Source organism: Excalfactoria chinensis, chromosome 2 (genome assembly GCF_039878825.1).
Source record: "Excalfactoria chinensis isolate bCotChi1 chromosome 2, bCotChi1.hap2, whole genome shotgun sequence".
Classification (NCBI taxonomy): Eukaryota; Metazoa; Chordata; class Aves; order Galliformes; family Phasianidae; genus Excalfactoria; species Excalfactoria chinensis.
Window position 1 is genome coordinate 10,603,760 of NC_092826.1, and position 12,514 is coordinate 10,616,273.

At 44.0% G+C, this 12,514-nt stretch overlaps 1 protein-coding gene across 3 annotated transcripts in view; it reads right to left on the reverse strand.

Moving 5' to 3' along the window:
• The window catches only part of NSMCE2 (NSE2 (MMS21) homolog, SMC5-SMC6 complex SUMO ligase), a 127,194-nt gene that overhangs the window by 88,238 nt on the left and 26,442 nt on the right, over window positions 1-12,514 (reverse strand). For all 3 annotated transcript variants that reach the window (XM_072328938.1, XM_072328939.1, XM_072328937.1), the window contains exon 3: window positions 11,241-11,347. In XM_072328938.1, coding sequence (XP_072185039.1) covers window positions 11,241-11,347 — 107 coding nt within the window. The remainder of the gene's footprint in view (window positions 1-11,240; window positions 11,348-12,514) is intronic.

Genomic DNA, 12,514 nt, shown 5'->3' on the forward strand with positions numbered 1-12,514 from the left:
AATTTCATTACAGGGCCCTTTGTTTTTATGTGACACATAATGAATAAGCATTTCTGTTCCATCCGTGCCTGAGCATATTGCTATTATAGTCATCTCTTATCTGAAATAATTGACAGTCTCTCTCTGAACAGAAGTAAAGCCACACCTGTGATCCTCTGGGTGCTTTTTACTTTATCTGGATTTTGTACTTACCATAAAAAATTGTTCTTCTATTAACGAATTAACAGACTTAAAAGCACCACAAAGAACGATTTAAAGTACTTATGAGTATTGTGGGATTTTGAAGAGGCTTGTTTGGGGCACTAATACACATTACAACTATAGTTTTCTACGCTGTGCATATAAACCCAGTTGATGGCATTTGTCTGCGTATATGTTTTTAAGTCTGACTGATGAAGGAGGCCAGGCATATGCAAACTTAACTGGTAGATTAAAGAGGATGACTAGCTATCTTCAGGACTAATTAGCTAACACAGTGCTAGCAGAGGCATACATCATTATAATTGACTAGGACAGTTCTGTGCAAATCTGACTAGTAGGTCAGATTCTTGTAAGACATTGCTCAACAGGATCTCTACTGTTCTGTTAGATTTTGTCTGCCAGGAGATATCACGCACTGTTGTGGATGGGGAAGAGCCAATGCTTCTGTAAGCCTTCTCCAAATGCATGCCATCTAATTAGTAACAGCCAGCTCCAGTTTTGGTTGAAAGGACGAGAAAGGGATTCTAAACCCTAAGGCTGTAAGGGGGGAAGCAGGGAGAGAAGAAGAGCAGTCGCCCAACAAACCAAATATAATCAATATGCCACATCCAATCATCTAACATTCAACGAGTCTTAATGTTGGGTACTGCACTTAGAACATAACAGTACAGACATGGGGCAGAGTGGCTGTAAAGCTGCCCAGCAGAAGAAGACCCAGAGTACAACAGCTGGCTGAAAATGAGCCAGTAGTGTGTCCAGGTGGCTAAGAAGGTCAGTAACATCCTGGCCTCCATCAGAAATAGCATGGAATCAGGACTAGGAAAGTTTGTTCACCTGTACTCAGCAGTGGAGACCACACCTCCAATACTGGGTTCAGTTGTCAGTTCCTTGCTGCAAGAATTACAATGAGTTGCTTGAGAGTGCGCAGACAACAGCAGTAAAGCTGGTGAAGGTACTGGAAAGCAAAAATTTATGAGGAGCAGCTGAGGAAACTGAGGGTTTTTAGAACAGAGAAGAGGAGGCTGAGGGGAGAGGTCAGCAATCTACTACTACCTGAAAGGAAGCTGCTGCAAGGAGGATGTTGGACTCTTTTCTCAGGTGTCAAGGGACAGGATGTAATGCTGTCAAGATGCACCAGAGCAGGTTTAGCATGGACATAGGTAAGGATTTCTTCACCAAGGTGCTCAAGCAATTGGAATGGGATGCCCAGGGAAGTGGTGGAGTCAGTATCCCCGGAGGTACTTCAGAGATCTATGGGACATGGCACTAACGGACATGGTTTAGTGATGGGATGATGGCTGCACTTGGTGATCCCAAAGGTCTGTTCTAACCTAGGTGATTCTATGACTCGTGATGATGAGGGCTGTGATTCCATTAGTTACTAGAGTTTAACAGAGCAAGATGGGGAAGGTGGGGAGTTCTTTTAGAGAGTGTAAAGGTGGCACAGCAGGGATTTTAACAGCTGAGTCCAGAAACCCTCTGTTTCAATACCATTTCACTGACACGGACCAAACTGCCCATAGCACAGCACAGCCTTTACCTGTATCCCTTGATCACCTTCAAGTAAGCATAAAAATATCTATGGAGAAATATTTCATTCACAGCTCACACATCATCATTACAACAATTACCACACACCACAAAACCACACCCTGTGAGATTGCCCTGCGAGAGCTGCCATCTTTCCAGAAACCCTTGTAAATTTGCTTTGCTCTACACAGAACCCACACAACAGACTGCCGGGGAAAAAATAGCACAGTAACAGCTTTGAACAAAGGATGAGCATCTAGTAGAACAAATGCTATGAAATGCTCGTACTAAAGCAGTGGCAATGCAGTAAGGCACAAACACTTGGGAAAAAAAATAGTCAGAATTAACAGTAGGAACATCACAAAGCTTTTCATTTCTGTGTGTTTGGGGAATTTATCAGGTGCAACGTGTGTCAGCATTAATGTGAACATAACACCTTACAGGGAAGTTTTAAGCACAGTGCCTTTAAAACATCCTTAAGCGTTAATGCGCGAGTCCAGGGATAAAATAAACACTTTGGCTTAGTCAGGTTATGCACTTAGCTGAATAAGATGAGAGCCCAGAAATAAGTTCAGCTTGCCAATCTTTATTATCAAGCGCAGTGTTTGTAACACACGGTAGGTTATCAACAACAGGACCACACTCGGGAGATACTGCGCCATCTGGTATTGATTTCTGGCAGGATTTGAGTCTTCTCTGAAACATATCTATCTCAAGCTGGAAAGATAATTACATGCATGTACACTTTTGAGTAGTATATATTTCTAACCATGTAATAGGCATTGAAGTAAGCAGAGTTGCATATGGCAGCAAACCACAAAAGAGTCATGCTTTTTCTTTTTTTCCTTTCCAAGCACTACCTCCCATCAACACGAGTAAAGAGAAAGGTGAGATAGAAAGACAGTTCAGCATTTGCAGAACAGGCTGAGTGCATGCACTGAAAGTCCTGAGGAAGTCATCGTTTAGTGCCCCCGGTGGCGCAGTGGTATAAAGTGCTGCTTGCGGCACCGAAGAGCCCGGGTTCGAATCCCCCCTGTGGAGCAGGGGGTAGAAGTGCCGCTTCGCTACACAGGGGGATCGAAACCTGGGAGTTGGACTCGATGATCTCTAAGGTCCCTTCCAACTCGCACGATACTATGTTACTATGTTAGTGAAATAAAAGCAACCATACAAGCTGCTTTTAACCTCCCAACACTACAAAAACCAACAACAAAATGTTCCACGGCCCTTCAGTTCTTCCTATTTTAGCAAAGGCACTAAATATGCAGTTCTCTAAAGCATAAACATTCAATGCATACTATGAAGTCACAGGAATACAGAGCATTCTGAACTACATGTAATATGTTACATGCGCATCCTTGCTGATGTGCAGCATTGGATAACTCAGCAAACTCCCAAATAGCCTGAGCTATGAGGAAGCTACAAACGACAGTAACAACTTCTAACAGATCTTTCTAAGTGACATCCTTTAACAAAAACAAAACCATTCACGGTAGTATCAGCACCAAAAAAAGTGTGATTTATTAGTGCTATAAGCAACGCTTCATCTGTGATTTATCAGAAAGCTGCTAAGAGTTTAACAGAGGGAAGATCTGTGAAGCTGAATACTTTTATTGATAAGGTCAGGAAAACATACGAGGAGAGAGCACATGTTTTTAAATGAGTCGCCTAACATTTAAACTTTGGAGGAGGAACATTAAAACATGCACAAACTATCTGGAAACGATTATACTAATTAAAACAATACTGAACATTTGGAGAGACGTTGTATGGAAAGCATTCCAAACTTGTCTCCCCAAAGACATTGATCAAATTGGGTGTGTTCAATTAACAGGAGAAATTAATTTCAAGTCAAAACCCCCCACTGCTGAGAATCATTCAGCCCTCAGCGTTCCCCTCAACAGTGGCCCCAGCATTTAAATCCTTGTGCTGTCAGCAGGAGCTTTCTAGATGAGGTGGTTAATTTGAAAGACTGTTTTCACTGCTGATCAACCGAAGCTACGGCTCCACTGTATCCAGCAATAGGTTTCATCGACAACAAAAAACAATAATCCCTGATGGGAGATGAAGATGGCCTTTTCATTTGCACTGGCTGCCTACCTCAACACCTACCCATAGAACATTCCGTAATTGTATCTCCCTCCACTGGATAAGCTCACTAGACAGCATTAACTCATGTTGCCTCTGAAATGCAGACATTGCCTAGAAAAGCAGGGATTCAAACCACAGCGACTTTCAGTTGTTCACTGTTATGACCCTTTGGAATCCCAGAAGCAATTTGGACTGCCAATTACAATCCGTAGCTTTAAAATAAAATCATAGCAAAGCTAAACACAAATTGCTTTGAAATCTTCAGATAGGAAAAAAAAAAATCACTTGACAGACTGAGATACCATTCAGATACCATTCACATGTCAGATGTGGAAACAGAGACCGTGGTTGGGTTAGTTGGTAAATTCAGTTTCAGTACGTGTAGAACAAGATCAAAAACACCACCGCTGCTTGATGCACTGATGAAACACAACTCACTCTGCCAATTGTAAGCGTGCACCGAATTATGCCCATCAGGTAGCGGCCGTCCCACAAGGAGCGTGCAGCCAGCAGGAGCATGGTATCATCCGATCTGCCTTAATTGATGAGAACTTGCTATCAGGCGATTTGGTACTGCACAAAAGTGGCATTAATGAGCTCAGGACTGTAGCCCATGGCACAGAGCAAAGCGATTTGTCACGGTCAACCACATCAGCTCTTAGCAGACCTGAAAATAGCATCCAGCCTTCCTTCATCCCAGGCTACTTTGCTACCTACAGGACAAAATCACTGCCCAACATAGCAAATACAGATTTCAAATTAAGATGGAATCCCGAGGGTTTCTTTTGCAGGTTTGTTCTAACCACTCTCACTGCTGCTAACCCATCTACGGAGGTCCCAGCTCTGCATGAGGAACACTTCACCCAAATCCTCACTCTGCAACCAGCTTTGGCCCTGCTGCTTCAGCCCTATCCACACAGCCAAGACACAGCTCAGCAATATGGAGTTGACACTGCAAATATTTAGGAACATGTTTAGCTTGACAAATGTCACCACAGAGAAATCAAACATACAGATGTTCATGTGCGAGGGCTTCCAGGGTTAAGACTCCAAAAAGCAGCACATGTTTTTATGCTTGCTACAAAACACTACTGAAGATGTGCTGTATAACCCACATAAATCAAAGAACACTACTACACTACTCCTACTGCTTTATATACTGCTTACTAGACAAGTATTTCTGCTGTGGCTTATTAAATGTGGGCTCTTCATGTACTACTGTAATGAACTGTACACACGGGTTACTAAAAATCAGCCTCTATCAAATGCTTTGCCCAACACAGAGAGAGATAAAAGGTAAATATTAGAAAGTAAACACTAGAAATGTGTTGAAATGCATCTTTGTCCCAGTTTCTGCAGGAATAAGTACACAGCTACAATAGGGCAGTACTGTTTGAGCCACTGTTTGGAGACTACAAGCACTCCACTACTGATTATAAACTACATCAAAGGAATTGCAAAGGATAAACTTAAAAATGATAAAGAATTCCAAAGCCATGAAACGCCGGGATTAAGTGTGTCTGCAAAAGATTTATTAAGTCTTATGGCATTATACCTATGCAGAGGCACAACTACAGTCACATACTGTTTCCCACTATTGTCCTGTCCAAGTCATGAGAAGGATTTGGCAAAGTGTCCATATGTTATTTCTTCTATAATAAGCCTATAAGCTTCCATAAGCTAGTCTGAAGTGGCTTCCTCAGTAGATAGCAAGTCAACAAGCAGCGGCAAAGAGCAATTTCAATTAGCATCCAGCATACCAAAATAATGGCCATGGAAGCATCCAGTGTTAAAAAAGTCTTTAAAAGTTGAAAGAAATTCCCCACTGCACGTTTCAAACAGTACAAATGCTCTGAAGTCAGCTGGAATAGTAAAGGTCACAGTTACAGGCACAGACATCACCTGCGGCTTCTGCCCTAAAACGTGCCATCATGACAGTGCAGCAAGAAGAAAATCAAGCAAGTATCAGTGCCAAACCAGGCTGCTTCTTGAGTTCCTGTCAAATCCAGGGAGGCCCTAGGAAGTTTCCTGCCAAAAACAGTTTCTGCAACAGCACTTCAGTGACTCTCACATTGCTGATCACTGTGCATTGCCACAGTCCTGAACTAACTAACTAACTATATTACATATATATATACTTTGTCAAGGGAAAACTGAACTCTGGAAAAAATCTCACATCACAATCTAACATCACATAGGGCTGAACAGACCATCCAGACTTCAACTCATGTGCAAGATTCACACCTATGCAAGCTGTATGCTCCTTTATAGACAAATAACAGGGAAAAAAAAACACATGTTTAATTCACTTTGAACACACTTCATGTGTTCAAACTATAACCACCCTTGATTAACAAACGGAGCTCAAGTGCTCATGTTGGTTTCCATGCAGGACAATTAAAGCAAAGATGACATACATCAGCAGCCACTGACAGGTTGATATAAATCACCCACATAAAATAGCACAGAAAAACTATGAACGAATCAGGGATAAAACCAACGCATCAAAACAGCTCCTAATATCCCACTCCTTTTTCCCCCCTAACTTAACACCACAGCTTTCTGAGTACTCTTTCAATCAGCCACATAGTGCTCCCTCTGCATGAACTCAAGACTCCCCAAGCCCACACCCCCTACCCTTCTATCTTCCTGCTCTCAGCCATTCCTTAAGTATGACCCTTAAAACTTGTCTTAAACACATATCTTATGTTTTCTTTCCACATCACTCAGGTCTAGATTTCATACTTCCTCACAGCACTGAGATTTAGCAAAAGGAAGACATAATACAAGCAAGACAAATACCTGCTTGGCAAAGCTGTAACTTACAACAGGAAGAACTAAGTCACACTTGCCAGCAAGGCCACTACCAAACTCAGTGCACCTCTCATTTGCAGAGGAAAAAAGAATGCCGGGTTCTCTTTTCCTGCCACGTTTAATGACAATGATGAGACATGGGAGTGTAGAAGAAAAGAGAGGCTGGAACAGTGCAACTTCAGCACAACTAGTTAGGTCTTCCCTGTTTTCTAGACTGATCTAGAATATCTTGTGATTCATTTTATTTAGAGAAATCTGGGAACTTCAGAAAACTTACCCCAGCTCTCGCAGCCCCTCAAAGAGCCAAATGCTTAAAAAGAAGAGTGGGCGCTGGGAGTCCACAGCCAACAACTCTTCTAACCTAGAAAGCAATTAGAGAGCAGGCACAATATGCTGGCACTGAGCACCTGGGAGCACTCCCAGGGTAGGGGACGCTTGAGATGTCTAAGTCAGCCTGGGTCCCAATCACTCTGGTGCACACCCACACATAAAGCAGTCAGCAAGACATACTCCAGCCCCAACAGTCTTCTCTTGCTGCTGTTGCTACATGAAAAATACGAGTATTGTCCTGACTTTGCTTGGAAAGGACCCAAACGTTAGGTAACTTATTTTTAAAAATATATTCGTTAAAAATCAAAAAGGCAGCAGCAGGAGTCCAGTCATTCCACAGGTACAAGAAAATCCAGTGGCACAGGGAGTTTCCACAGACAAAGGGTTTCCCACAGCCTATTGTTGGAAACACCGTGATTCAATTGCTCATTTCTTACTCAGCTGATTGAACCAGAAGAGGATGCTGATGTGTTTCACCTTCTGCATTCTACCGACTGCAGCACAAACCAACAAAAATCAGCTTTCAAGACCATGCAGCCATATCCCCAAGCTGGTTATCTGTCATTTACATGACGCACTTTTTTTGTGCACTACCTTCTTCACAGTCATTTAAACATATACATAATAAAATAATTAATCTGGAATTTTAACTGATGCTGTCTCCTTACCTTTCTAACTTCCAGTTGGACATGGACTACAAGTAGGTGATTAGAAGGTAGAACAGAATACAACCCACTTCAGATTCACAGCTTCCCGAAGAAGCTCCAGCTCTGACAAAATGACAGCAGACAAACTCACAGAGTAATCAGATAAAACACGTTTTCCAGTTTGCGACAAATATTCTTAAGACAGCACACAAAAAGCAGCCACCTTATGAAACCCAATGAGCTGCTGCAGCTTCCCGCAGAATGCCCTCAGGCAAGGAGTTCAGATGGCACCAGGGAGCGAGCCAGCAGAGGCTATTTTAAACCCAGCCCTTTCTACAGCTACCTCCAGGTGCTGCCCTAAATTCAGCAACAGTGTCTTTGTTTCCCAAAAGTAAACCTGAAATTGATTTCTGACGGGTAACTGGAAATACACCACACAGTTCCAAAGGCACTGCATACAGCTATCCTCCAGCGCAAAGCACGAGCTGTTACTATTTAGAGAACAATTCACATATTTGTTCTACTTCATATATATTGTTCTACATTATAGACATTTATTTCTCATACACTCAAAGGTTTCCTCAGCAAACTGGCAGTGGAAAGCACAGAAAATTCCCAGTGAAGTAGGGCCCAGAGATAGCAGAAGTCTGGCTAGAGGCTGAGATCAACCTTCACTGGCCTTAAAACCCACACAGGCCTATACATGTGCTAAAGGTCCTGGAGCTGAACATTTAAAGTCTTAGGAAAGAACAAACAGGATAGGAGCTAGTTTTAGCAGACAAGGATCTCCAACACAATATAAGCGAGCTAAATGAGAGGAAAGAAAGGCAGACAGACAGACAGACAGAAAGACCTTCTAGGATTTTTATTTATTTATTTACACAAGCACAGGTTGATGCTGCTTCATCCAGCCCTGTATCATTGACCTCTAAGGGCCACATTACTGCTGCTTCAGCAAGCAGTTAAGCCCATGGATAACTTGAAGACTGTGAGTAAATGCATAGTGCGCAGGGTTTGAGTGCTTGGCTAGTTAAGGCACATGCCTTTATACTCTTCCTCTTTATACTCCTAACATGAGATTACTGAAAATTCTTATTATAGGGCTTCAACAATAATAGATCAATTAGTTAATGGTTTACAATTAAAATATAAACCTACCGTGTATCAGTTATACACCATTTATCTCATATCAGTTATACACCACTAATCTCTAATGACATGAGGACGATGCTTTTTTATTAGGAAAGCTTTAGAAATCATTAATACTTCCAATAAAAGGAAACAATTCTGAACTGTCCCATTCCTAAGAAGTATAGGTTGAGAGGACTGCAGCTTTGGTGATGTACATTGAAATATATACTTAAAGGCTACCCAAGGAACAGTGTGTATACTGTCCGACACTTGCTGATGTAGACACATTTTCCAGCTCCTTTTGAACGCATATTTGATTACTTGAACTATGATTTTTCTGCCAAGCATCTGGCTCAGGATGCTTCAAACTTAAAGAAAAACCTTCCTACAAAAGAAAAAAATCAGCTATTTCTCAGAACAGAACTAGTGCAACGCTGCATAGCTTTGCCCTCCTTCTTTTGTTTGAGAAAGAGCAAGAAAACTAACAAACATGACATGCTCCAATGCCTTAATGCTTTGAAGCACAGATCTACTATCTCAAGGAGAAATTACAGACATGTTTCTTCTTCCTCCAGAGAAGTCTCTGTAGAATTGACTCCCGAGTGCCCATTAGCAGATATTAAAACGAGTTACTTTGAAAGATGAGTTCTCCAAGCATTGGGATAGGATAGGGTACAGCAGGAGTAGAATAGAGCAGTTCCATTGGAAGGGTCATTCCAAGCTCCTTCAGTGCAATAACCTGACCACCTCAGGGCTAATCAAAATTCAAAGCACACTACTGTGAGCAGCATCCCAACACCTCCTGAACACTGACAGCCACTGGGGACCAACCCCCTTGCTAGGAAACCCATTCTGGTACACACAGCACAACAATTTTTCCCTATGTTCAGTCTGGACTTCCCCTCATGAATCACAGAACCATTAAGGTGGCAAATGACCACTAACATCACCTAGTACAACCATCAGCCCATCACCACCATGCCTGCTAAACCCTCAGTGCCACACCTACACAGTTGTTGAACACCTCCAGGGACCTCCCTGGGCAAAGCATTCCAACACCTCACCACTTTCTGAGAAGGAACATTCAACACGAACATCCTCTAGTGCAACTTGAGGCTTTTCCTTCTTGTCCTACCCATGTTACAAATGGGAGAAGAGGCTGAGCCCCACCTTGCCACAACCTCCTTTCATGGAGTTGTAGATGGCGATAAGGTCTCCCCTGAGCCTCCACATCTATGACTGAACAATCCCAGTTCCCTCAGCTGCTCCCCATAAGGTTTGTGCTCCCGACCCCTCGCAGTTCCACTGCCCTCCTCTGGACACACCTCAGGGCCTTTGTGCCTTCTTTGTAGCAAGGGAACCAACACAGCTCTCAAGGTGCAGCTTCACAAGCACTGAGTACATGAGGACTATCACCTCCCTGCTCCTGCAGGCCACACTATTGCTGATGTAAGCCAGGATGCCACTGGTCACCTGGGCACACTGCTGGCTCACGTTCAGCCAGCTGTCAACCAGCACTCCCAGTTCCTTTCTAATCACTCCGCCACAAGCCTGGGGTTGTAGTGACGAAAGTGCAGGACCTGGCACCAGAGCTTGTAGAACTTAACCCAGTTGGCCTCAGCCAATCGCTCCAGCCTACCCAGGTCCCTCTGCGGGGCCTTCCTGCCCTCAGGCAGTAGGCAGGAGTGGAACAGACTCTCTGGATGCGTGGATCTGCCCCTGTACCTGAGCTGACGGCGCTCCGTTGGCCGCGGCCCAGACCGCGCTGACGGACACAGGAGGCCACACGGCGGGCCGCGAGCGGGACGCAGCGCGGGCTTCCGGCACTGCGCGGCTATGGCGCCCCCTTACGGCTGCGACGAGCGGAGGCGGCGAGCCCGGGCCTCCCCTGGGCCGCGGCATCCGCCGATGAGCGCAGCTCTCTGGAGAGGAGCTTGCGCAAGCACCGCTGGGTTCATAGCACCTCTTGTGCAACTGCCGTGAGCTGAGCTGGAAACCACTGAAAACACTGACATGCCCCGGCTCTTGCAAAAATGAGGGTTCAGGCAGCAAACTGGGAGAACAATTAACAAACTCACCCTTACTAAGCATCAGCAAACCCACGTGGGCCAAAAGACAGTGGAAATCGGGCATCATCAGTGCCTCTGCTGCCACAGCCGGTTGGTAGCTCCTGAACCGGCCGCCTCCCTCACTGCGCCACCTCCATCCTCACAGCACCGAGCTGCCACCGCTGGAGCCCGGGGCTGCACCCACAGCCACACCGAGTGGCACAGCGCTGCTCCCCCTGTGCCCTCCCTGCTGCAGGAGTTAAGTGGAAAGCAGCAGCACATGAACGTGTAATCAGAGTGAACAGCTAGAATGCTGGCCTCAGTGTATTATACTGTTCAAGGGCCTATTTTTCCAGCTATAGCACTTTAATGTAGCATTTGTATCTATTAAAGGACAATGCTTAAATAAGGATACAGTTTTAGTGACCTTTACAGAAGTTGAGTTTACCTGATCTACTGTTTCTTCAATTGCTCTCATGTAATGATTAAGCTGTCTGTCCAGTGCAGCATACTCTAACATGACATTTTCCATACTTCTAACATCCTCTTCGTCATCTGCAAAACAAAGCACGTTGCACATGGATGATCAGCTGTATACATTTCAGGCGGCATTTTTCCTTTACAGATGGTGCAGTTAATGCCGTGAGGCACAGCAGGTGTTTCCAAGCTCCTCCAACACATACTTCTTTCCTATTTTGCAACCGTAAACCTTGACATTTCTTGGGTAACTTGAACAAACAGCTTACTCAGAAGGACACTTCCCTGGTTTCATGTGAACCAGAGAGAGTGTGTGTAATTTCAGCTACCAACACCTAGTCATTAGGCAATCAGGATATTTTCTGCAAAAGTTGTATTTCATGACTCATCACATTGCCTCAGAAAAATTCACGAGAAACCTGAATGCCCTTTCAGTGTGGTATAGTCCACAGCTATAGCTAGAGTCCATTGTCCCCAGTAAACACAGCTAGCGTGAAATCAAAATTGAGACAGCATTGAGACAGCCAAGCCATAATGGAAAACTGAGTAATATTGGTGAATCAGATGGTAACGTTTTAATTGCCAGGGAAAAATCAATGAACACACAGAACATGTGCTTAGAGATTCACATCCACTCTTATTCTTCATTGCTTCTAACGTCACTCCTTTCATCTCTAATTGCACCCCTGCTTTCCCATTCTGATGCTGCTGTGCATCTCCTCAGCTGGACAAGGACTCCCCGCAGGTGCCACAGGCACAGCACTACCTTCTGACATGGGTGCTGACAGCGGTTGGAGGAAGAACAGCCACAAGCCCCTAACCTGGTCAGGAAGTTAATTGCATTTCTGCCTTCAGGAATTAGGAAATAGACATTTCTACTTCTCCTGCTCCCATTTATTCCTACCTGCACTTTCCAGGTATAGGGAAAACCATGAGATGCAGCTAGAAGCCGTGAAAGAGCCCTTCAGTCCTCATGTAGCATTAGGAACAGCCATTTAAGGGAGAATTCTCCTTTACAAGCAGCTTAAGAAGTCAATCTGCACTGCTACTTTTAGGAAGAAAAGCATGGTATAGCTCTTTAAATTTTGTGCATGTGTGTGCAAATAAAGGAAGATCGTTTCCTATTTGGCAAGCTAGCACACTTCTTAAGCTGCTAACTACATTTGCATGTTGGAGCACAAAAATCCCTCAGTGCACAACGCTAAGACAAAGCATCGTCCATGGCCATCCCAGCTTAGCAGCAAC